Source organism: Podarcis tiliguerta (assembly GCF_965153285.1).
Source record: "Podarcis tiliguerta genome assembly, chromosome: 7".
Taxonomy (NCBI): domain Eukaryota; kingdom Metazoa; phylum Chordata; class Lepidosauria; order Squamata; family Lacertidae; genus Podarcis; species Podarcis tiliguerta.
In genome coordinates this window covers 33450940-33477384 of record NC_139540.1, presented here as the reverse complement: position 1 = coordinate 33477384, position 26445 = coordinate 33450940, and the positions used below count along the sequence as shown (strand labels likewise).

The 26445-nt window shown below is 38.2% G+C and overlaps 2 protein-coding genes across 10 annotated transcripts in view; one reads left to right on the top strand and one right to left on the bottom strand.

Annotated features, from left to right (window-relative positions):
• PREX2 (phosphatidylinositol-3,4,5-trisphosphate dependent Rac exchange factor 2) overlaps nt 1-25816 on the top strand; it is a 135438-nt gene extending 109622 nt beyond the window's left edge. For all 4 annotated transcript variants that reach the window (XM_083450894.1, XM_083450895.1, XM_083450892.1 and 1 more), the window contains 12 exons: nt 588-678; nt 1689-1817; nt 4663-4704; nt 5503-5720; nt 6769-6871; nt 7667-7810; nt 10295-10409; nt 16254-16320; nt 18641-18831; nt 21281-21383; nt 22348-22415; nt 23232-25816. In XM_083450894.1, coding sequence (XP_083307020.1) covers nt 588-678; nt 1689-1817; nt 4663-4704; nt 5503-5720; nt 6769-6871; nt 7667-7810; nt 10295-10409; nt 16254-16320; nt 18641-18831; nt 21281-21383; nt 22348-22415; nt 23232-23277 — 1317 coding nt within the window. In that variant the 3' untranslated portion in view covers nt 23278-25816. The remainder of the gene's footprint in view (nt 1-587; nt 679-1688; nt 1818-4662; nt 4705-5502; nt 5721-6768; nt 6872-7666; nt 7811-10294; nt 10410-16253; nt 16321-18640; nt 18832-21280; nt 21384-22347; nt 22416-23231) is intronic.
• The window catches only part of LOC310682502 (uncharacterized protein), a gene marked incomplete at its 5' end in the record, with an annotated part of 81756 nt that overhangs the window by 39040 nt on the left and 16271 nt on the right, over nt 1-26445 (bottom strand). For 3 of the 6 annotated variants that reach the window (XM_083451451.1, XM_083451452.1, XM_083451453.1), the window contains one exon: nt 19877-20037. In XM_083451451.1, the coding sequence (XP_083307577.1) occupies nt 19877-20037 (161 nt within the window). Of the gene's footprint in view, nt 1-8264; nt 9001-10281; nt 15605-16948; nt 16981-19876; nt 20038-26445 lie in introns of those variants that run through there. The other 3 variants (XR_014513918.1, XR_014513919.1, XM_083451450.1) reach the window with 2 other exon arrangements.

Genomic DNA, 26445 nt, shown 5'->3' with positions numbered 1-26445 from the left:
CTATGATTTTTTTTGTGGTGCAAAAACAGTGCTATCTTCTAATAAAATGAGACTATACAGGGATGCATTGTGAAAATTATCTGAAGCAATTTCCCCTCTCTTTCTGGCTTGCATCGTTATTTCAAATGCTGTGCCTTAGATATTTATTCTTCTCTAGAATGTATTCTTAGGCATGAGCCTGCTTTGCATGCAAAAGGTCCTTGGTTCAATCCCTAGCATCACTAGGTAGGGTTGGGAAAAGACCTTAGTCTTGAAATCCTAGAGGGTCCCTGCCGGTCCAGCTAGTTGCACCAATGTGGTCTGACTTAGTACATGTCCCCAGGAAACCTAATACCAGCCCCTGGCCTCTGTGCAATTCTTTAAAGTTAAAAGCAAACATGGAGTATGGGGTCAGATTACAACTGTAGCACTCGCAGAGAGGAATTTCACCCTTTCCATACTCATATTCCTGATCTTACGCCAAAGCTTCTGTTTGTCCCAAAGGGAAAACTTGCGCCTACCTTTTGTGTTTGTCTCAATGGATCCAACATAAACTTTACAAAAAGCTAGTTACGTTTTCACCATTCAATTGCTTTTCAACTCTACAGGTAGATTCAATTATCAATCTACTGAAAGGACCAGCAGTGGCAAGAGCTTTTGAGCAGACAAAGTTCTTCACACCAGGTCGAAGCTTGCAAGGTAATATTCAAACCTAAGTATGGCAGTCAATGGGGTTTCAAACAGAAACAGAAGATAGATCCACCTGTTAATATGGCACAGGAGTTAAAAAAAGAAGAAGAATATTTTTTAATATGAAAGGGTTCTATTCTGTCACATGAAACAGCCTGAATTTCAAGATATTTCTCTGAGACTGTCCTCTGCGTTCTGCTACCTGTGTTAGGAGAGTGATAACTAGGGAGAGGACCTTCCCTGTTTTTGAATGCTCTCGCCAAGAACGCTCACATGGCAATGCTTTTATTTGTCCAACCATTTTTATACAACATCTTAAACAATGTAATAACGGTCAATTAGTAATCTTTTAGAACTGGTGTTTTAATTGTTTTATTGAGATTGTGTTCACACTTATTTATTATTGTGTTTTATACATTTACATTGTAAGCCATTCTGAAAGACTCAGGACTGAAGAGCAGGCTATTAATATTAATAGTAAAACAAATAAGCCTACAAATAAAATTCTGGCTTGTGTAAACCTTAATTTGCCCCCAATCAGAATTAGCAACAGAGTTCAAAATATGACTTTCATGAGATCTGGGGTGCCTAAGGGGAAATAGGGCACATACGACCCATTTCATATATTGTTGGTTAATATCATGGTTTGATTGCTGTGTCTGGAAGTTATATAGGAGTGTCATAGCAGGTGGCCTATTAACTTTTTTGGACTTATTTGCAAACCTCATGTTCTTATGAGGAGTCTAACCTATTTTTTTTACTGAACAGCATTTCTAAAACATGTTGGTTATTATGTTAGTTGTTATCTGGAAAATATATTATGAAGTGTTGCATTCTATTTATGCCCAATTAAATTAGTGCTGGTGTTGATTGAAAATGTTTATTCAGAGATTTAAATACAACAAGTCTTTACTCAAGGAAATGAATCTGAAGGCTCACCTTCAATATTTAAGTTCACTAAACCTATGGAGCAAAATGAAATTATAACAAATTAAAGAAGTAATTTTGCTTTTGAACAGAGTTTCAGCAAGAGATTGGACCTAAACTCAGCTGCCCAAAGAGATTGAGACTTCACATCAAACAAGACCCCTGGAATCTCCCTAGCAGTGTCCAAAACCTTTCCCAAAACATCAGAAAACTTGTTGAAGGTAACTCATTTATCATAGGTAGTTTTGTCATACTTCTGAGATAGAGCTTGTGAGATTTATTGAATCTTTCGAGGAATAATGTATATTCCAAAACAATATCAGTAGCCTGACTAGCTGAGTCAATGTAGACTAATGTTGCTAATGGGAGACCCTAGACCTGTGTTCAGAAATTGGAGTCGTCATTGCCTTCTTTGATGTAATGTGGAGAATTCATGAGCTATGATATCAGCTTCTCCAGTCATCCTGCCTGGTGACTGCAAGGAACTAGTAGGTAGGACTACTCTGGAGAAGCCGTCAGTAATATCTTGTGCTTGAGCTGTAGCAGTAGTCTCCACGGGGTCTTCTTGATTATTGGTTTTCTCTTGCTAGTTCACCCCATCTTGTCTGCAGTCACTTTGTGGATAAAGGAAAAGTCTCAGCATAGTTGGCTAACATGTCCAAATTCCTACTTAATAAAAGCTGCATCTTTCTGCACATTATAAGCCCAATCCATTATCAGTATTTTAAGTTAATTTGAAGATATTTAATGTCTCCTGAGCTGCATCTAGAATTTGCAAATATCCAAACAGAGACCAGAAAATCTTCTGACTAGCATCTAAACTCATTTTGGTGAACCAAGTATGCTATGATTGAAACTTTGCTGATTTGTTATGGAAGTTAACTAAAGTAATCTATGATGAAAATCAGGGGCTGTTGGGCTTTTGGTCATAGTTCTTTTTAGTGTGTATGCAGAATCCCAAATTAAATGATGATTGGTGATTAAACACAGATGTAATATTAAAACATTCACTGCTCTTCAATTGATTTTAGTAGTGAATAATGAGGATAAAAATAGAAAATTCATTCTATTCATATCATGATTTTTCTAAGATTTCACTTGGTTTGTTCACTTAGATAGAAAGGAGATTATTAGAAATACACAACAAATGCTGTCCTACAAAAATGGACCAGAGCTACTTAGTTTCCTTAGGAAATACTGTAGGTGAAAATGTTTAATTCAATGTGAAATATATTCAAGGCCAGCAGATGAATTTTAAAAAGTCTTGTAATGTGACCAGGGACAGATAAGGATGATTAATTAAGCTGCCTGGTGTGCATTTCAGTATGCATTTGGCAGTTGCATTGGTTCACTGAAATTAGCTAGATATTAATGAGAAGTTCTGCTGATTGTGATGGCAGAAGGATAGTGTTTTGAATCGTAGTTAATTTGAGGCAAAGTGTCACGAATATGCTGATGACTCCCAGCATTTCTATGTACCATCTGAATCAAGAGAGGCCATGGATGTCCCAAAACAGTGCCTTGATGCAGCCATGGGCAGGAGGACTGCTAAAAAGCTGCAGCTGAATCGTGATGGGAGACCTAATGGATGGGCAATCCCAAGTCTCACAGTTGGGGTGCATACCTGCTCTCGATGGGGTTATAGTTCCTCTGTAGGAGCAGGTGTATAGTTTTGGGGTGCTTCTAGATCCATCAATGACTCAGAATACACCTTACCAGCTTCAATTTTTCTGCCAACTATGACGATTCACTGACAGGGATAATTTGGCTGTCCATACATTGGCAACCTGACTACTCTTGAGTCTCGTTTGGAAGCTGCACCTGCAAGAGAACAAGTTCAAGGTTTTTTTGGTATGTTAAGTTCTAAACTTGGGACCAAGATAACCCACAGTCTGCTTTCCTCTATACAGATCAATCTGAGCTTTTTAAGATCTTCCAACCAATTTATCACTTCTTGACAATGCAGAAGCAGGCCTTTTCAGTGGTAGCGTCCACATTCTGGAATGTACTCCCTGGGGTAATTTGTGAGGCAGATACATTAATAACTTTTTAATGCCTCTTTAAACTATATATTTTGTGTACTCTGACTCGTACATTTTCTATTCAGTTTTGTAGTACATTGCTCAGTTTTATCTGTGATGCATACTTTTTGTTTTGTTTTTATCTTTAGGGAATGTTATTGATGGTTATTCTTGTGTTTTTCTGGTTTTTATATAAACTGCTTAAGAATTTTTATTATATAAAGCAGCATAATTTTCTAATAAATAAGCATAGAACCTGGAACCAGTAAGCTGATATTCATGAATCCAGGAGTGAGAGAGGCTAGAACCAGTAAGTGCAGACCTGGCAAGAAACAAAAATCAGCACAGAGTACATGAGTGAGAGATTGAGGAATAAAGATAAGGATACATTTGGAAAACTGACTTGGATATGAGAGTCCTTTTTATTTTATTTTAAGGGATCCTAATTAGATATACTTAGTGAGCCAAATGCAAATTCTAGCAGAATTCCAGCTTCAGTGGTAATCTTTAGGCATGAATTTGGGATAAGAACAGGAATCAGTTCAACACGACATAGTCAACACTGCAAATGCATCCATTGCTGTATAGAACAGAATTCCTAGAAGTCAATATAGTTAGTTAATTAAAGAACTAAGATTAAGATTTACCTTTTTTTTTTTACTCTTCATGTGGTAGCTTCTAAGAAATGATTGAAAGAAACAAATACCAACTTCTAAAAATGTTGAACTAGAAGGCCAGGCTGTAATCTTAACTTGCTTAACTTGCCATGGAAATGAATGTGGCTTATTTTCGAGTAGTCATAGGTTGGATTGTACTGCAGAATATGAATTACCATGTTCATATAGCTACAAATTTGCATATTCAAAGCTTACTAGAAATTCAGTGGTCCACTTTATTATTTAATTTGGAAAATGAATACAATAAGCATGATATTGTATGTATAATTAGAAGATTGGAAGAAATCAATAGAAAGATGGGCAAAGTATAGTCAAATATGAGTCCAAAACAGAATTTTGGCTTAAGTGTTTGTCCTTTTCTTCCTCAGAGGTGAAAGCAAGGGCCCTCTTGGCACTCCTTGAATATACAGGTAATTTTAATGAATCCATTTCAGTATTTCTATTCAAAGCAGTTGGCTGAGTCTCCCCAAGAATTTTTGTTATATTTTCATGAGCTCAAAGGGCACTCATAAAGATAGAAGAAAATGGAGCATAGAAATTGAGTGGTCCTTATTAAGTGAAGTGAATATATTAAATGTGATTTCCTCCTTTCCTAACTGATGAAGAGTATGAAGAAGTATCAGTCGTCTGATAAAGGGTGATACTTAGAAATGGGGGAGCTAGTGCAAAATTTAACAAGCGAAATTAGGATCAAGAAGAGTAAGGAAAAGTCATTGATACACTAAAATACATCTTTTTTTTTAAAAAAGCAGGGGTTGCAGGAGGCTGAGATATGCAGGCCTATACTGGACAGAACATAGTGATGAATTATCAGGGACCAATCTATAGACTGAACACATATGGCACCCAACTTATTTGGCAATTTTTAATGAAAGTTGGTAGAAAAGAAGCACCAATGTGAACTATAGTTGACTTCCTTGCTCTGCTTCTGAATCCTAATATAGTCACCAGTGCCAAGCGATGCAGTGGCATTTGATAACTAAATTATTCATTGTTTAGAGTCAAAACTTTTGCTGTCATCTACAAAGATCGTGAAGGGATGCATACATGTGACATTGTGCTATCACACATGACAGCCGCTACTGTGTATAATGTCACATTTTGCCCAAGAAAATAATGGCACTGCTTCTTGAAGGAGAGACACAATTCATTGTGCATTTTCTTTATAGTCTATTTATTTCTCCTTATTTATTTTTTGCCCTTCACAGATAGTAAGATACAGCTCAGGCGAGACATGGTCTTTTGCCAAAGTCTGGTGGCCACAGTTTGTGCTTTTTCAGAACAGTTAATGGCTGCCTTAAATCAGATGTTTGACAATAACAAAGAGTGTGAAATGGAGACACAAGAGGCCAGCAGAAGATGGTTGGAACAGATATCCAGTGCCGGTGTCCTCCTTCACTTCCAGTCACTGTTGTCGCCAAATCTGGTGAGAGTTCCTGTGCGCAGCTGCGCCATTCTGTGTAATGTTCTTATTGTCCTGACCAATGGCATCTGGAATTAACATCTGTCCTGAAGCTCATAGTGTATTTTCTAAAACCTATACTATTTCTAAAAATATACTACAAGTGCTAAATTTAATTCAAATGGCTCTGTATTCTTCAGGAAGCTGACACATTGAACCAATAGGCAAAGGAAAGGTTTTGCATATTCTATATTCCCCCCCCCCCTAATTTGCATTAATAACATTTGGTTTCCACTGGAAACCCAGTCAAACAGCAACCATCCTGAGGGGCCTCAGGAGTAGAAGTGCTTATTTAAGCATTGTGATCAATTTGTGTTTGGTTTTTGTTTGTTTATTTTTTAAATGTACATTTGAGGAAGCTACAAATGTCTGTGTATATATTACATGTATCAAGGATAAAATATCTCTGTTCTTTTGGTGATTTTATTTAATGCTTCTGGCTTCAGTAAGAAGCTGAATATAAAGCAAAATTTATATTTTTCTAATCAACATGCTGATAAGCTAGGGAAGGTATCAGAAAATATAATTACTCAGAATCAGATTATTTGATTTCTGTTATAGCTACTGTAAGTTTTACCTTCTGGCAAAGTTCTGGAGGAATGCTCCCCTTGTTCAATAAAGTGCACTGAGAAGATTACAGTTTATTTTATAAGCCACAATAATACACAGAGTTGCATTTTTAAAGTATTAAATATTGTAACACAAAAATCATTTTAAGCATAGCTTGCTGTGCAGAATTTCTGAGCTTACTCGTTTGCATGAAACACAATTACAATTTGATAAGATTAAACATAACAAATGGTAAATTAACCTGCTATATTTCATCCTTGCTAACAGTCATCTTTTGACAGCAGATGATGGAGTGCAAAGTCAATAGAAATACATCAATCTTCATGCACTCATGAGTTAATTGGGTTAACTACTGAAACAGGATGTGACCACCTGCAGTTAATGTTAATAATGATATACATCAATCTAGTATCTTTAATAGACTCATATATATATATTTCAGGCTGATGAACAAGCTATGCTAGAAGACACATTGGTTGCACTGTTTGACTTGGAGAAAGTTACATTTTCTTTTAAACAATCTGAACAAGAGCCTCTAGTTGCAAGTGAGTATTATAAAATAAATGTTCGTCCTTCCATTATAGTATGGTATAAATGCATAGAAGCTTTATCTTTTCTAACTTGTATCATATCACCTGCATATGTAATGGTTGGATGTTTGATATAGCTTTGGAATTAATATAATTTTAGTCTTAAATCCCAGTGCAGATGCCCAAGTCCCAACTTTCTAAACATTGTTAGGTGAATGGAACTTGTGGCTTTCACATACTACCAAAATTACCCAACTTTCCTATTATGGGCGATCCCCTGCCCTTTCCCTTCCTTTAACTTAACAATGGTGCAATGTCATGTGTGCACTGATGTTAATGCTAATTATGGTAACTATAGGCAGCCCAATGAGGTGTATGTGTGTGCTGGAGGCCCAAGTCCCTGGGACCAGGGCCTGAAAGGAATCCGACAGACTGAAAAAGGGCTAGGAGCCAGGCGTGTGTGAGCAATGAGCTCAAGGCAGCATACATGGTACTCCCCACTCCCATATCATCCTTGCACCAATCTTGTGAAGTAGGTTAGGCTAAGAGATAGTGACTGGTTCAGGGCCATGTAGTGAGCTTCCTGGCAAGAGGGGTTTTGAACCTGGATTTCCCCTATCTAGTCGACCATTTAGCTACCATACAACCCTGGCTTTCTTCTCTCCCACTCAGCTCCTTTCCCACTTCCTCAGCATGAGAAATGTTGGCTCAGTTAATGTTTTCTTACAGTACTTGAAGCTTTTTGTAGCAAAAATACTGACCGGGTGTTAGCATTTGATAAAACTGTAGCATTTTTATTTTATTCTTTAGATATGCCAATCACTTATCAAGCAGAAGGAAGCCGGCAAGCCTTGAAAGTTTACTTTTATCTTAATAGTTACAATTTTGAACAGCTTCCTCAAAGACTGAAGAATGGTGGAGGATTTAAAATTTACCCCGTCCTCTTTGCACAAGGTATGCTGGCAGTCTTCTCAAGCATTCTGTAGGAAGTCATGTTATTTTTGTGTGATGCTAATCGCACACATTGTGCACGACTACAACCTGATGCGGGTGGCGCTGTGGGTAAAAGCCTCAGCGCCTAGGGCTTGCCGATCGAAAGGTCGGCGGTTCGAATCCCTGCGGCGGGGTGCGCTCCCGCTGTTCGGTCCCAGCGCCTGCCAACCTAGCAGTTCGAAAGCACCCCTGGGTGCAAGTAGATAAATAGGGACCGCTTACTAGCGGGAAGGTAAACGGCGTTTCCGTGTGCGGCTCTGGCTCGCCAGAGCAGCAATGTCACGCTGGCCACGTGACTCGGAAGTGTCTTCGGACAGCGCTGGGCCTTGGCCTCTTTGAGTGAGATGGGCGCACAACCCTAGAGTCTGTCAAGACTGGCCCGTACAGGCAGGGGTACCTTTACCTTTACCTACAACCTGATGCAAATTTTAGTGTTCATTTTTGCTGCTGTTGTTGTTCACTTCCAGCTATTTGGACACTGCTTTGAAAGTTTGAAGTTGTCATATATATACAGACTGCAAAAAAACCCAAACAAACAAAACTCAATACCCAGTAGTTGGTATGGATGAACATCCAATATTGGATGCAGATTCTCCTATCTGCTGGGATTAGTTCATCTGGAAGAGCATGGGACTCTTAATCTCAGGGCTATGGGTTCAAGACCTATGTTGGGTGAAATATTCCTGCATTGTACAGAGGTTGGACTAGATGACCCTTGTGGGTCCATCCAACTCTACAATTCTATAATTATTATTATTTTATTATTTTTATGAAATAATTTTTATTGGTTTTAGAAATACAAAGTACAAATAAATAAAAACATATCAGTATAAAGAGATTCTCCGAATCACAAGACTTCCCCCCATCTCCTCCATAGGGTCTCATTTTAAACATCTACAACTGCATATTCATCCATACTCCAATTTTTATAGCAAACCATACTGCCCATAGTGATTTTTACACTACAAATGAATCAAAATCCTGCTCTTGTTTCCGTCTGCTTACAGTGGTCTCCTAAGTAACTTATAATTGTTTCCATTCTTTTATAAAGTTTTTATTCTCTTTGTTTCTGAGTTTTCCAGTCAGCTTTGCCTTCTTGGCATAGTCCATCAGTTTGGTTTGCCATTCTTCTCTGGTAGAGACTTACAGTTCTATAATTATATGATATACAATGGTACCTCGGGTTACATATGCTTCAGGTTACAGACTCCGCTAACCCAGAAATAGTACCTCAGGTTAAGAACTTTGCTTCAGGATGAGAACAGAAATTGTGCTCCAGTGGTGCGGTGGCAGCGGGAGGCCCCATTAGCTAAAGTGGTGCTTCAGGTTAAGAACAGACCTCTGGAACGAATTAAGTACTTAACCCGAGGTACCACTGTACATTGCAATAAATATCTGGACCTCATTGAACTAGATGAAGGCATGTGAAGACGTGCATTCTTGTCTAGGGTTTAACTATGACTAGAGTTGGAATTAGATTTGGAGTTATTATATGCAGTCTTTTTCTATTCTTGCTGAAATGGAAAAAGAAAATGCCTTTAAACTGACCCCTATTCCAGGATTATTGAATAAGCACCTCTGTAGGTTGTACAGTCCCATGCGCTAGTTATGACTCTAATGCAAGGATAAGGGTATATAATTTGACCAACATCATTAACTATCTTTTGTATAGAAAGAAAGCTAAGGACTTTTACAGCACGCAAGCGGTTGGGCAAGAAATGAATTATTTATTATCTGGCCATTTAACCAACTTTTAGCAGAATTAATATTCAGTATACAGTTAAGGCTGTGAACCCACATGCTGTTTGCAACAAAATTGTGTTTATTGGGAACATTTTCAAGTTGTTCCCTACAGGGACAAGTCCTCAAAATTTTATATTATCAAAGTGGTGCGATTCCTAATTGCAAAATCTTTTATTAATATGCTCCTTCCCTCAAATGTCAGTTACCGTGTTCCAATTTCAATGTAATAATGAGATTACTCACCTATTAAGTTCTAATTTTATCAGCTTTAGATTTGCATAAGTTCTTGTTAAATGAGTAGGTAAAGACTCAGCAATGAATAAAGATTAAGGCTGCAATCCTATGCATACCTAGCTGGATGTGTAAGGAGCATTGCCAATACTTGAAGAATAAATTGAAATGGTTCCTTCTAATTGCAGTGACAGAAACAGTACAGAAATTAGAAATCATATGAAAGAGGGAGTGGGACTATGGCACTGAACCTATTGCTGCACTATCAGAATTCATTCCACACCATCTATAGGAGGCTGCATATATGTCTGCAGAGTCTGCCGAACACACATAGGCAGCTCCCATGATATGAGATCCTGATTGTGCAGAGTTCCAGATCAAATGGATCCATTCAGGGGGCTTCAGCATATCTTAGACATATTTTAATTGGAAAAGAATCATATAGATACTTATATTAATTTTCTTTTGTAGCCCTAGAAAGCATGGAAGGCTATTATTACAGGGACAATGTATCCGTAGAAGAATTTCAAGCCCAGATTAATGCAGCTTCATTGGAAAAAGTGAAACAATATAACCAAAAACTCAGGTAAGGTAATTGCTTATCTATATGTGTCTTATCCAAGAACTCCTATTTGAGTCACACTCTTGAAACAAGTAAAGGGCAAGTGAAGTCCTATTTAGTGGCTCTCTAAGCACAAGCATCTTTTAGGATTGCAAACTATTATTAACATGCATTGCTATCAACCTGACCTACAAATTAGTTCAGGTAGGAATACCTAAATTTTAGTCAGTATGGCTCCCATGCCCTATTGCAACTCAGCCTAAGGATGTGCAACTGAATAAATGAATATTGCCACCCCTTCCTCTTCTTTGCAAATTTTAGACTGGAAACTCTTCGCAGTTGGGAACTGTTCTCTAGTCTCTGGAAAGCACTATGCATACTGATGGCCCTGTATAAATAGCAGCAGCAACATCATTATCTTAAATGCAACTAGTTTGACTAATTCGCTTATTAAAAATAATTCTTAACATTCTGTAGCGTTTCTTGCAAGTTTTGTACTCTCATATGCAGAAAGACGGTTTGGATGTAATGCTCCAACTTCATAAATAAACTGTAGTTTGCAAAGGGAATGAGCACCAGGTCCACATGTACATTCCCCTCTTGTACTGAATCAGTTCATATCCTAATATCCTGGTTAAGAGACCATGCCTGTTGTCTGATGTACATTCTCTGGTTTGTTCTAAATTGTTTTGTTATATTTTAATATTGTATGATTATATGGTTGCAACCACCACTGGGATCTTGTGGTGAAGGGTAGGTAAGAAATTGCTGAAATATGAAACCAGGGTTCCCCATTTTGGACATAATAGGTAACTTAGAGTTAGAACACCACCAGGATTTCCTTGCTGAAGCCAGCACAGGAGGAGTGGAGCGGTGGGTCAAGGGAAGGGAGAAGCACACATACCTGATGTTCATTTCAAGCTTCATAAACATTATGATTCTCTATAATTTTAATATAAACTGATACAAGTAGTTTGCCAAATGTTTTGAAGGAAAACAGGAGACAAGACAGAGTTAACTAGGCTGCAGGTTTAAGCATCTACAAGATGGGACATTCTTCCAAACCCTACTGACCTAATTCCATTCCAATGCACACCATGCTGCTTCTGAAGAGACAATAAAAGCCACTCTGCTGTGAAATTCCTCACTTCCCATTTGCTCCAGATTTCAACATATACATGGTAGCCTATAAGGAACACACTGTGTGTACTAGGTGAAAAACCAGGGTGCTGCAATCAGCAAAGGCATGGTAATAGTCAGGAAACTACTTACCTTGAGAATTTAGAAAGGTGCAGATAAATCTTTTAGCATCTGCCCTAGTCTCATTTTAATGGCTCTATATATTCTTGTCAAACTTTCAGCCAGATTGCTGTTGTGTTTTATAATTAGACTTTACTAGTTCTGTTTCCTTGGCATTTTTGCAAGAAAAATGGGATGCTGATTTTCTGTTTTCAAGTTGGGGGAGAGGTTAATGGTGTAAATTTACCCTGACCTTATGTTTTGCTGATGGGAAGATGCTGCTCAAAAGGGAGAAAGTAATTAAGTCAGCAAAGATTTTTAAACACCTTTATTGCAGTATATATGAAAGCTCAGCAGTTATTAAGAGCTATGGGGAACTTAGTGATACATTAGCAAAAATTTAGGCATAGCATTATATACATAGTATAATTACAGGAGCTTTTGATTAAATCAGTTAATCTCGTCATAATCTTGGGAAATTAGGTGAAAGGAAGAAATCAAATACAGTAGTAATGCATTACCATAAATCAATTCTAAAATGAAATAAATTTTTATTTTTTCCGTATCTCTTGCTCTTTACATCTGATTTTCTCTTTTATCTTATGGAATCTAAGTGGGCCTGGCTCCAGCATATGCCATATTGGCCCATCCTCTTTACCACGGCCATGGCAGCCAGCAAGAACTTGCAGGACAGTGCTAGTTGGAGCTGAAGGCTGCATGCCAATACTTTCCAGCCTTACCATCTTAATTGTGGCAGTCCTGTTTTCAGCTCCTCCAATACTCACCACAGGAGAGCCTGGCTATTACAAGGGCACTTGTGTGGGGACCACAGAAGCAGAACTGATTCGAGCACTGGGTTGCATGCCCAAACTGCCTGGTGTCACTGCCTTACTTATGCACACACCAGGAGCAGCAGAATTAATGTGAGTGAGAATTTTGTGGACATCATATGCAGCTACAATATCGTAGGCTGGCAGCTGACCTGTCTGCAATCTAACCAGGGCCTCCAAACTTGGAATGCGCCAGAGTAACTACCATGTAATTTGGGTAGTAGATTCAGAACTATCTCTAATACAAGCTGCTTAAAACATTGTGGAAAATGCTTCCCCATGGCCCGTGTTCTCCATTCTTCTGTGGAAACAAATGTGGTCCTTCCCAAGCATAAGATGCAATCCATTTGAAGAATATTTTGTGTGAACTCATTTACAGAAAACAAATCTTCTGCTAATAGCTCCCTATCCACATGCCTCTTTTGACGATTTGAATTCTCCAGTTGTGCACTAGAGCAAAATTGATAAATGAATTGCTTTCAACCAGGAATAGTTAATTACTATTTCAACTTTATGAAAAATATGCCTTTCAGCTGAAAGCAAACCTGATTTGCTTAATAGTTATTTGCATTTATTCAAATAAATATTTTTAATGGATTTTTGCCCTCTTTTATTTCTTACAAGGAAGTCTTCCTTGTGTAAGAAAAATAAAGTTTAGAAGTCTAAAACAGCATTTCCCAATCATACTACAAAATAAATAATTATGGAGATCTTCCGTCTGCCATGTATTTTTCTTATTGAAAATTTCTTCCTGTCTCTTATATTTTAATAGAATTTTAGAAGCAAAGGAAATGTTGATTGCAACAACACAGGTGAAAAGGTTGGGCTATACGAAAATCATCTGGTTGGCAAAGGGCTTCTGCCTGTTCTGGGGACTTCCCAAATCCTTTTTATTATCTGAACAGTAGAGATACTGAGAAAGCTCACTTAGTAACTCCATCTTCTTTGTGAGGACAAATACGTATTTTGTCCTCTATAAGTACTTTCCCCCATTTCTTCACTTTTCAGAGTTAAGCAGGGGTACAGTATGACAACTACACCAATGATAATTCTAACAATAGCCACCTTACATTTGTGTTTTACAATTCAGAATACACAATAAACATGTTGCTTCCAAATAACATCACAAATTTAATATTTCATAATTCAAGAAGTCTACAATTCTGTGTAAACATATATGATCAATGGAGTACTATAGTGAAATATAAAAAAGAGTTAGAATTGCAAACAAAATTTTAGTAATGAGATTTTTATTCACAACGAAATTAGTAGTCATTAGACCTTCAATTTGCTTGCTGTGACCATGCAAATGAAGCTATATTACAAAATATAAAGCATGAGAATACATAAGAAATGTTGGTAGAATTTAGAAAGTATATTATAATAAAAAGTGCATGTGTGGGCGTGTGTGTGTTTAAACCATAACCATATTTGGAATTCAACTGGATCTCATATGTTCTTTTATTGCACTTCCTGACTTTTTATTTCCCTGACCTTGTTTTCTATGGTGCATGATTTAGATAAGTTTAGACCTAATTACCATTTGATCCTGGTTGCTGTATAGTTACCGGTATACATGATTTCAACAAACCAATCTCTTGTATTCAAATATAATGTGGAAACTATTATTTGTTCCAAACATCAAATGGCAGCTTTAAACCTTATCTTGTTATATGTAAGGCATGTTCCCATAACAACAATTCTCATTCAGCTGAAATGGGTCTTACTCCTATATAATTTCTACCTTTTAAAAAAATTTCTCCCACATTTTCAGAATGGCAAAGCTAATATTTTCTGCACATTGAGTAAGTCAGGGGTCAGCAAACTTTTTCAGCAGGGGGCTGATCCACTGTCCCTCAGACCTTGTGGGGGGCCAGACTATATTTTGGAAAAAAAAATCAACAAATTCCTATTCCCCACAAATAACCCAGAGAGGCATTTTAAATAAAAGCACACATTCTACTCATGTAAAACACGCTGATTCTGGATCATCCACAGGCTGGATTTAGAAGGTGATTGGGCCGCATCCGGCCCCTGGCCCTTAGTTTGCCTATCCATGGAGTAAGTATTATGATTTCACACTTGTCACTCTAGGCAGATTAGAAAATACTGCCTCGCTTTGGGCATTACTCCAAGTTTCCCATTAGCTTTCCTCGTAACATTTGATTAAGGTCCTAAACAGGCATTTAGTAATTAAGTGAAGTACTTTGGAAATTTGTATGCTGTCCTCAGCTCACCGTGTTCTCAATAATACAGAAGATCATATTGTACAAAGCTATACAAGTGTAGCACTTTCAAATTTTCTACAAGTGTCAGCTACTTTAGGTGCCAGATGAAAACATTTGTCTTCAACCAGGCCTTGGGCTGATTAACATTTTAAATGTGTTTGTAGGAGGGCGGGTTATGGGTTTGTTTTGTTTTTGTTATGCATTTCACTTTTATTTTGTATTTTCATGGTTTGAACCACCCTGAGATCTTTGGGTGAAGGGTGGCATACAAATTTAATAAAGAATAATAATACTTAGTAGTATTAATTATTTCATGTTCACATAAGTTACACTCTGAAAACCAATCTCGTGCGAGGGCTGAACTGTCCTATATTTGTATTACACAGGAAACAGATAAATGTTTCTGCTTTGCTGGTAAAATGGCTGCCAAATACAATGCATGCTCAGCCCAGGAAGAGATGGGAACAACGCATTCTTTACAAATACTAAAAGAGTGTAAAAATAAAATAAAAAATGACAAACACGAGTGGTGTCCAATGGAACACCACCAGTGGCAGCTTGTGGGCTGTGCTGCCACTAATATACTCAATATATGGAAATAACTAAAGAACTTGACACAGGGGAAAGAACATAATCGCAGCCCTGGCATCACTGCACAGAGAAATTGCAATATGACTCCACAATATCCTCCCACCCCAACTCAACCAGCTAGTGAAGCATGCTAGCAATTACTGTGCTAGAGCTAGTCCCCAGGCATCCATACAGGCAGGGTTCACATCCTTTTATTCTCCTCATAAGCACGACAAACACAAATGGAAGGAAGGCGATAGCACACCCCCAGAATATGCATAGCTCCTGGGGTGCTATGCTTGGTGTTGACTGATTCCTTCATGGTTATTTTGTAGACCATAAAATCAAGACCCATCAAATAAAAAAAAGTGCTCTTCATTTGTTCAGCTGAAAGTAAAGTATTTGCAGTGGCGTAGCGTGGGTTGTCAGCACCCGGGGCAAGGCAAGTAATTTGCGCCCCCTAACCCTAACCCCCAGATGTTGCGCCCGGTGCGGCCGGCCCCCCCTGCACCCCCCACGCTACGCCACTGAGTATTTGAACCTGGGTCCTGAACTACCCATTCATGATCTACTTTTCCAGACTATTACTAATTGCAGTAAATCATATGCAAGCTGCTGTAAACATGACCCTGTGAAGGTCATATATTCTAAAGGATTAATTTTGTAATGCAAACTAAGATTTTTCTCATTTTACAACTTTTAACTAAGTCTGTTTCCAAGGGTTAGCATATTTTATATTAATGAAAGCTTTGGCTTGCACCATATGGTGGGGTACATTTAATTTTCAGGACAGCTTGCCTCAAAATTATTAATATTTTTCACAATAAGTTTCAAGGGAGGGTTGCATTAAATTAACATTTGCCCATCACTAATTTGCATGATGGTTCTTTGTGTTGTGAATGCTTTAAAAATGCCACAAAGAGGCTAAAGGTCTTTGCTTTAAAAGTACATTATAAAAGCTCTTGAACAATTAACCCATTGTAGATGTTTATTTTTTTCAGGGCATTTTACCTGGACAAGTCAAATCTTCCACCTAATTCAACATCAAAAGCTGCTTATATAGATAAGGTAAATGAAATAAGGATGTGTTAATTAAACTGTTTCATCATCCGAATTAGGTATCCCTTAAGAGCAATAAAGGTAAAGGTAAAGGTACCCCTGCCCGTACGGGCCAGTCTTGACAGACTCTAGGGTTGTGCGCCCATCTCACTCAAAGAGGCCGGGGGCCAGCGCTGTCCGAAGACACTTCCGGGTCACGTGGCCAGCGTGACATCGCTGCTCTGGCGAGCCAGAGCCGCACACGGAAACGCCGTTTACCTTCCCGCTAGTAAGCGGTCCCTATTTATCTACTTGCACCCGAGAGTGCTTTCGAACTGCTAGGTTGGCAGGCGCTGGAACCGAGCAACGGGAGCGCACCCCGCCGTGGGGATTCGAACCGCCGACCTTTCGATCAGCAAGCCCTAGGCGCTGAGGCTTTAACCCACAGCGCCACCTGTGTCCCATCTTAAGAGCAATAGTGCAATGCATATTGTCCACAAGGAAAACATTGTATTTCTTGAGACATACTAAGCTTAAAAACTGGATTGATCATGTGAAGGAGGGGAACCTATTCCTTAGGGTCCTTATCAGGGAAGTTTCTTATGTTTCAGAGAATTAGGTTACGCACAATGCAGAGCTCACTCAACTATACCATACCTTCCAGTGCTGCTGCTACCATATTGGTTTTCTCTGTAGAGAAACATGTGCCCATGTTTATACATAGAATGGCTGACTTAAGAACCTAAGAAAAGCCTGCTGGTTCAGGCCAATGGCCCATTTAGTCCAGTATCCTGTTCTCACAGTGGCCAACCAGATGCCTACAGGAAGCCTGCAAGCAGCATCCAAGCACTAGAGCACTTTCCCCTCCTGCAATTTCCAGCAACTGGTATTCAAAAGGACACAGCTTCCAGTCATGGAGGCAGAGTGTAAACTTACTTATGTAAGCTAATAAGATGACACCTTTATAAGTGGCTATTTTGGGCAAGTGCATATGTATGAACCTTAAAGCATAAAACAGGAGGCACAAGCATCAGAAATGGAATAGAAAGGGCAGCAGTAGTGGGGTAGAAGAGCTGAAAATAATGCTAATATATTGCACGTCTGGCAACCAACGCACGCCTTTGGTTTCAGATAGTACATGGTAAGGTAAAGGGACCCCTGACCATTAGGTCCAGTCATGCCCGACTCTGGGGTTGCGGCGCTCATCTCGCTTTATTGGCCGAGGGAGCTGGCGTACAGCTTCCGGGTCATGTGGCCAGCATGACTAAGCCGCTTCTGGCGAACCAGAGCAGTGCATGGAAATGCCGTTTACCTTCCTGCTGGAGCGGTACCAATTTATCTACTTGCACTTTGACGTGCTTTCGAACTGCTAGGTGGGCAGTAAGTCTAAAAAGCCTGTGTCACAAAGGCTCTAGGAGGCTTAGTTTGGCCAGAATCGAATATACACTTCCAGAGTTAATGCTAAATACATTACTTCTGGTAAATGAGCCATCTTAGTTGTTAGAGGACCATGAAAATTTGTGTCCCAGGCTTTTTAGACTTGTCTACCATGTACTATTTGAAACCAAAGGGGTGCATTGGTTGCCATATGTGAATTTTCCCCCCAGCTCTCTTACCCCACTAAAGGAACTGTTAGCAGCCAAAATCAGTAGAGCTACAACCCTGTCTTCCTCGAGAATGTGAATATAAGAGAGAGTTTTCGGGGCGGGGGGGAATCTCTATTGTAAGTATGACAATTCATTAGTTCCATTTCCTTTCTTTGTCTCACTAGAAAGTGTAATCTGCCTGTTTAAAAAGTTTCCACTGTTAATTTCCTTTAATTGCCTAATTAAAGAACAAAAGCTGTGATCTTTTGTTACATAATTGCTAAAAGGGCCAGCTACAACTTTGCCTGTCTTTGTCCTAGTACAGTAGTACCTCGGTTTTTGAGTGACTCGGAAGCTGAACGTTTTGGTTTTCGAATGCCCAAAACCCAGAAGTAATTGCTTCAGTTTTCGAACGCGCCTTGGAAGTTGAATGGCTTCTGCTGCATGTTTTTCAATTTTCACAATTGAAATTGAAATTCTCCCTTTGCGCCTTGGTTCGGTTGTCGAACATTTTGGAAGTCGAACGGTCTTCCGGAACGGATTACGTTCAACAACCAAGGTACCACTGTAATGGGACCTAAAGTTACTTATCTTCTACATGAAGGACAAATAGGCTGTCTTCAGGATGCCATGGTACCTATGCTCTGAATTTATTTATTCTCATGTCATTAAGAGTTTGGTTTTTGATGAACTTAGAATTCATTACTTTCTTTTTGAGGCAGTGAGTATATGTTCATGACAGCAGCATTGTCACTTACTTGCAGCTGATGCGGCCCATCAATTCTCTGGATGAACTTTACCGACTGATGGTGTCATTCATAAGATCCAAGCGCACAGCATCCTGTGCTTACACAGCATGCAGTGCCTCAGGAGTTGGACTGCTGTCAGTCTCTTCAGAACTCTGTAGCAGACTTGGAGCTTGCCATATCATCATGTGCAATAGTGGAGTTCACCGGTATGGTAATTTATCACTTTTCTTGATTGCTGCTATTGCCACCCAGTTCCAATAATAATGATTCATTAAAACCTTTTTTTATTCAGAACTGAACATGTGTGTACAGCTCTTGTAACTGAGCTGTGTGGTGGCTTAGCATAAGAATATGTAACACTATTTTTTACATTATGTAAAACATGTCTTAAAAACGTTGCTGTCACAAATGTGGTTGAGAGCTATCTCCTTGTGAACTACTCTACTCTGGTGTTGCTCTTGAATAGCTAATAACATTGTCTAGATTGTTGCTCTTGAATAGCTAATAACATTTTCTTGGGTGCCACACTGCAAGCTGGGTTTCACTTTGAGTAAGAGAGAGATTACGTAAGAAAAATTAAATAGATGCTGCTTCTAGGTATACCACAATGCTTCCTAGATGCGTGTCTCCTACTGGTCTGAGAGGAATATAAGCCATTTTGTGGACTGGCATGTGAGGACAGCTCAGAAGTGAGAACCCAACTGGCAATTTTAAGCAGTGCTTTTTTTCTAAAAAAAGAAAATGTTTAGGGGTACTCTCATTTTGACTCAAGAAAATCACCATTTTATAGTTCAAATTGGGGGGGGGGGGGGACAGTAAATGGACAAAAGTACAAAGATTCACAAAATATTTAGCAGTATGCATACCCCCAGAAGAAAAGCACTGGTTTTAAGAATCTAAATGTGGTCTGCTTTCTCTGCCTTTTGTATTAAATCTTGAATGATTTTGACTCTTCTCATGAATAAAGAACTAATTTATTTAAAGGTCACTAATTAGCAAAACCCAACCAAGAGAACAGAATGAGTAAGTAGCAGATGGTAGGACGTTTTTTCAAAATATGTGGAAATAAAACCAAACGTTAAAATAAAAGACCTTATTTTTAGAGTAATGCAAGTGTTCTCAAAGCAGTAAGAAATTTATAATCTTTTGAAATCTACGTGACCTGCTGAGGTTAAGAACTTTAAAGCCCTCTTCAGATGTTCGGTCTGAATGTACAAAAGGGCAAGTGGAAACATGCATAGTGACCCTCACCTCTTTGATGCGCACTGCGGACACTTCCCAGCCAATGCGTGATTGGTGTTAACCTCAAGCAGGCTGCCTTACTTGTGCATAGGGCTTCCAACATAGAGACAGTCACAGGACCCAGGTCAGTCAGGATGAAATGTTGAATGGACTTAACAATCCTATCCTTTCTATAAGAGAGAGAATAAATGTAGTTTTAAAAGGTTATGTGTATGTACACTAACAATCTGAGTTCACAGAAAACGACCATTGGCAACAAATTATGTCATCAGCTTTTCATTTTAGTTAAATACAAATCCAAGTCCTAGCTATCTTTCAGCTTGGCATGGAGAGTGGATGGAGTCTGGCTCTGTTATTTCTTCCACAGAGTCCAAATTGAACTGTACTTAACAGTACTAAGCTAAAAATGCTTGAAAGGTTTATTTGCATGCCAGTATCCAAGCTAATATTTGAGCTTCTGAAAAGTTAGCAATTGCTTTTGCTTTGATTTTTATTACAGTGCGTTTTCCAATTTTACATTAAAGCAACAAATCCTGTATCTTTCCAGACAGGCATGTATAGCAATCAAGTGTATCATCTGAATAGGATCACACCAGAAAGAAAATAAATGTACTTATTAACCTTCACAGTGCTATATGAAACATATTTACTATAATGTATACAAATTAATCACTTATGTAAATTCACAATCATTTATTAAAATTAGCATAATCCTAAAGAGGGAGAATCTTCTGTTTTCAGATTTTGAGGCCACAGCTACAATTCTAGATGCCCTGTTTGGTTCGTTTCTAGCTGCCTTGCAAGGACAAAATGCCACCCCCCCCCTGCAGCAGATCACAATAATTTACAATAGAAGTCAGCTCAGTTTAACTTACCACTAGGTAATATTCATCAGATTGAAGTATATGTGTTGCCCAGTGGATAAGAGCCGTAGACTTGGATCATCTAGGTGCAAATTTGTCTTCTGAAATGAAAATCCAAAATATGTTCTATAAACTTGAGTTTTACCCTTTTGAGAAAAAAATGATAAAATTGCTCTTTAAATTCAATAGGAAATTTCACACAGACTTTTGATTTTCATGTGGTGCACAGTTTCAACATGTTTGTGTCATAAAACTGCAAGAAAAACACTTGAGCCTAATTCGAATAGTAGAGTGCTTGGTATCTGGTGGGCGGGGCTTGTGTGTTTTGCTCCAGAATCAGCCCCTCCCATGTGTGTGTTCTAGATGGTAAGAAGAGTTCTGTAGAACTAGAAAGAAAGGCTACTCACTACTTTGACGTTTTTGGACTTAATGAATACAGCAGCTTTGGATTTTTGTTCTAATGGACTAACATGACTACACATTTTTACACAGAGAACTAGAATGCAATAAAACTTGATCTCTCCTGCATTTATCTGATTTTGTATTGCAGGTGCACTCTGAGTGTCACTCTGGAACAGGCTATAATTCTTGCTCGGAGCCATGGCCTACCTCCTCGCTATATCCTGCAAGCTACAGATGTGATGCGCAAACAAGTAAGCTTCTTTATTGCTTTGATACGTTACGTTTTCACTACCCAGTGCTCAGTTTCGCCCCGGTTGGATTATTGGCCTTGGAAAGCAATTCTATCCATTTGAAAGTACATTAATATTTAACACATATGCAGGTTGAACAGGACTGGGCCTGGGAACCCAGGATTTCTCAGCCAAGGCAGGTGGTTAGAGCCATGGCCATCAATCCAGAGGGGCCCACTGCTGCCCCATCACCTCGGCAAAGAAGTGGTGCTGATTTCAAGCAAGATTATGCCCATCTGGGGGGAGATCTCACTCAAAATCGGCACAATTGTGCCCCAAATCGGCACTGATGATAGTGCCACTACTCCTCCAGCGTGTCATGGCTTCGTTACAAAAAACAAAACAAAACTCCACTTCAGAGAAAAAACTGCAAGGTGCGAAGTACAAAATGAAAGTAAGAATTCCCAGCTCGCCGAGAGCATGAATTTATCTTTCCTGGCTCAGCATGACCTTGAAATAGTCAAAACATAAAACATAACATTTACAGCACAGCGATGGATGCCTCTGTTTTGATCTTAATTGCCATCTCCCTTGTAGTTTTCCCGATACCTTTGGTATATATTTTTTGAATTTGTTACATTTTATGAGGAAATAAAGCATTATGGAAAGCACAGGTGCTGACCATTCTTTGAACCTCTCCAGGCTTTTGAATGTTTGGTCGGAATTCTGCCTTTAGAAACTGAAGGTGCAGTGGGAACAGTCTTTTTTATTCGATTACATTTTTTGAAGCCACAAACAACTCTTCAGTTACTTACTGCTGTTTTGGGGCATCTTCTATTCCCCAATCAGCAAGGAAAAATGATTGTTTAGGTATCCAATATTTGACCATTTTGTTTAAATGAATAGCCCTGGTAGAGAGCCCCCTCCCCCTCCGTTTTTTAAGGAATAACTCTATTAGAAGCACAATCATTTTTCTGCCTTACAGGGAGCACGAGTGCAGAACACTGCCAAGAATTTAGGAGTGAGGGACCGAACACCACCATCTGCTCCAAGGTAACGAAACATTGCAATCGATGGCCTGTGACCAAGACTGTCATTTCTCCAATTTCTGTCAAATACTTTACCTAGACTCAGACCACAATTTTATTGATATTGACGTACAGGGTTTTTTTTATTTGTTTCTTAGGGACATCCATACTTTTGGAGCTTATGCAGTTAGGTACCAAATGCGCTTGATTATTACAAAGCCATTGTAATATAGTTTTAGCCAGTTTAGGAAAATAGCCTGATTAGACTGAACTAGGAGCTGGGTGAAATTCCTTTGATCCCTGGAGACGTATTTAAGAGCCTATTACCTTGGGGGTTGTTTATTTTTCTCTGGAAACATTTAAATGTGACTGCCAAGTGAATGGTCAGTTCTCTCCCTTTAGTTATAAATGTTTTGGTTCATACCAGCCCCCTTGCTGGAGTTCGAGTTGGAATGTGCATAATTAGTTTTACACTGAACATTATTAACATATACTGTATATATGTCTTGCCCCGGCTGTGGTAACGCATGAGATTCCATACTTTGGCGGTCTTCCCCTTGCAATTGACTGGACATGGATCTTTCTAATGAACTCTTTTGAAAGCTCGGGTGCAACTTGCCTAGATTGGGGCATATTTTCATGAGCTAAACAGATATTTTCTTTTATTCCGGATACTCATTTGAACTAGAATTGCCACCTTTGGTCAGGCAAAATACTGGGCAGGTTGGGGGCCTGAAAATTACTTCCACCCCTGCTCTCCAGTAGTTAGTAGAATGTTTAAATGTTTTAGACAGTTTCACAAAACTCATGCACTTTTATAATTGTTCTTTGTTTTTGGCAGGCTGTACAAACTGTGTCAACCACCACCTCCTGTTGGAGAAGAGTAAAGACTCCTATTGGAGGAATGATCAAAATTCCAGCTTCCATGACACTAGTATTCCCTAGAATGTGTCTTGATGAACAACAGCGCATAGCTCCAGATACAGCAGTGCTTTATCTTAAATATGACTTAAATATGACTTAGGAACAACTATTTCTGGAAAAAGCAGATACCTAGATCTGATCTGCTTGCTTGGTGAAGTAATATTTAGGACATTTACACTGGAATAAGTCTGCATTTTAGGTGGTTGCTTCAACAGTGCCAATCACCCATTTAAGCACTAGTAACTGTATGAATACAAAGGTATAACACAGAATGGAAAAACCACTATTAAAAGACCCTTTCAAAAAGTTTTGATTCAGAGGAAGATAAAATAATACTGGTTTCAAGTTGTTACGCTATACTTTTGCAGTTTCTTGCACAGATAATTGCGTCCACCTCCAATATTCTAATACTGTAAGTTGGAGCTATACTTGAAATTACCATTTTGCTGAGGATATGGTTACATACTAAAAGCAGACACGAAAGCTAATAGGAATAGAAAAAGTACAAGTGAATTTGTGTTCCTGCTTTTCTAAACCTGCAAAGTGGTTCACGAAGATTATACCTTATAATGGGTTTTATCTGAAGCACAAAGACTGCACTGGGGGCAGGATTTCTGGAGTTCCACTTTACAGTTACAGGAGAAACATGCCTCCTATACACCTCTGGCCTGCATTTTCTATGTAATAATTGAAATAGATTTGAGAAAAGGGATGGTGATGGTAGTAGATGATTGCAAATGGATTATGTGAAAAGCATTATTCCTAATACATGGGTGTTAGATACAGGAATGTCGTGTTTACTTTCCATGACTTGACAATAAGTGATATTCAGCATGTGATGCTCAATTTATTTCACATTGAGATCAGATGCTAGAAGCGACAGGTGGATTCTGAAGAGTCCCAAGATTCCATTAATTAGACTCCTTAATAATTATTCAGGATCCACTGACAAGAGTGTTTCCTGTGATAGTGAACTCCATGGCATAAGGGATTTTTGAAAATGCTCAATCTGAGAACATGCAGTCGTTTATATTTTTGTACTTCTGGGTAAAAGATAAGAGTGTGAATTACATTTACATAAGAATACAAAAAAGTTCTATCAGCTATTACATAATTAGAGGTCTCTAATCTTTCTTTAATCTACCTGGCGAATTATGTAGTATCAGTATCCTAAAAGAAAAGCAAACATTTGGAAAAATAAAGTTTACTGACAGCATACTTAAATTTATGTCAGAAATTACATCAAATTTATGTTGCAATCAACCATGGGACAGAGTGACAGTGAAAAGAAAAACAGAGAAGATATAGCAAAATATACAAACTTCACAATAAAATATGTAAATATCATCTAGAAATGCAGAGGATTAACAGCTTGCCTGATTATAAAATCAACGTTAAAAATATCCCACCCCAAGGCAAAACTGATCTGGCTGACCACTATCAGGGAGAGGCTAGACTATATGTCTACTCAGAAGTACCCCAGGAATTTAGTCACTGAAGCAGCAGCCATAATATGGTAGTATGATGTATATAGTAAGCAACTAATTGTTTACTTCAAGGATATGTAACATGCAGAATTCACTTTCTGAACTGTTGTTATCACTTCTAAAATACTGAACTTTATGTTTAAATGTATCTAGGGTATATATTTGGAGCATTCAGGTTCTAAAATGTAATAATAATTTCAAATTGTCCACTGCAAAATCATATTATTCATCACTTATCTGACTGGGCTATAAATTTCATTTCATCTTAGGAATCTTGGCTTAGAACCGAAATCCTGCCTTTTAGACATGATGATTGCTACTACAGTTCAAAAGCACAATTTAGTATATTCTAATAGTGCCTGGAACATATTTCTACTGAACTCATATTGGTGACTCATCATATCATTACTATCATATATTCCTACCAATTTTTAAAGATTATAGCAGCACTATTAGTCTGTAGCATCATGTATATAGTGTAAGAAATCCAGTAAACTCATGTGTCCTTTGGGGGGGGGGAGGAGTTAGTTGTTTTCAATTTTTTTCTCATTCTTGCAGTACTAGATTTTGCAAAGGGAGAATATATTTTTTTAATTACTCAGTAAGAAATCTAGAACATTGCTGCTTTTTTAAAAAAAAAGTATACATATGTAAAGAAAACTACAAAGTATTATCACTAGTTTCTTTTAAGTCTCCCATATTTGTAGCCATATACTTCAACTTTTCTGATTGTAACATTGGTAAATAAAAATGAAATCTCCTCTTAGTATGGATTTGAATCAAATTATATTTCTATGTATATCTTTATGTCCATCATATCATCATCACTTACAGTGTAATACATTCCAGGTGATATCCAATGTTATTCATACTTGGAGAAAGTCCATTGATTTCAATGGGCCTACTCTGAGTATGACAGTACTGCATATCATTCTCTTTTTTATTAGATATCTGAATATTTTAAGTCTATATAAAAATGGAATAGCACCAAACAATAATAAACTTGTCATATGTATAACCTGAGGTGTTCTTTTCATTATTACTTATTTATATAGGATCAATGCATATAACACTTTGTTTACTTTTGCTTTTCACACCAGGCAGCATTAAAAGCTTGCAGCTGGAAGCATCTCCTACCCCATCATTCTGGTATCAAATCTGTATGACATTTAATTAGGTTTGAAAGAAAAGTGCTCATAGAATCCTAATCACTTGTTCATATTATTGCTATCTGCCTTATGTGTAATTGAAAGCTCATAGGATGTCATTACGCCAACCCAAAATTATGAAATCTTGTCCATCACTGTGATAAAGTGACATGTTTTATTAAACAATCACAGATATTTAGAAATATATATATATGATATAAGAGAATATATTTTCTTTAGAACAGTATCTTTGCAGATCAACGAACATTTTAAAGAAGAGAATTATTAGCACTTAAGGTTACAGTTAGAACTGGAGGCAGTGAGAGATTTTACTTTCTTGGGCTCTGTGATCACTGCAGATGGTGACAGCAGTCACGAAATTAAAAGACGCCTGCTTCTTGGGAGAAAAGCGATGACAAACCTAGACAGCATCTATAAAAAGCAGAGTCATCACCTTGCCAACAAAGGTCCGTATAGTTAAAGCTATGTTTTTTCC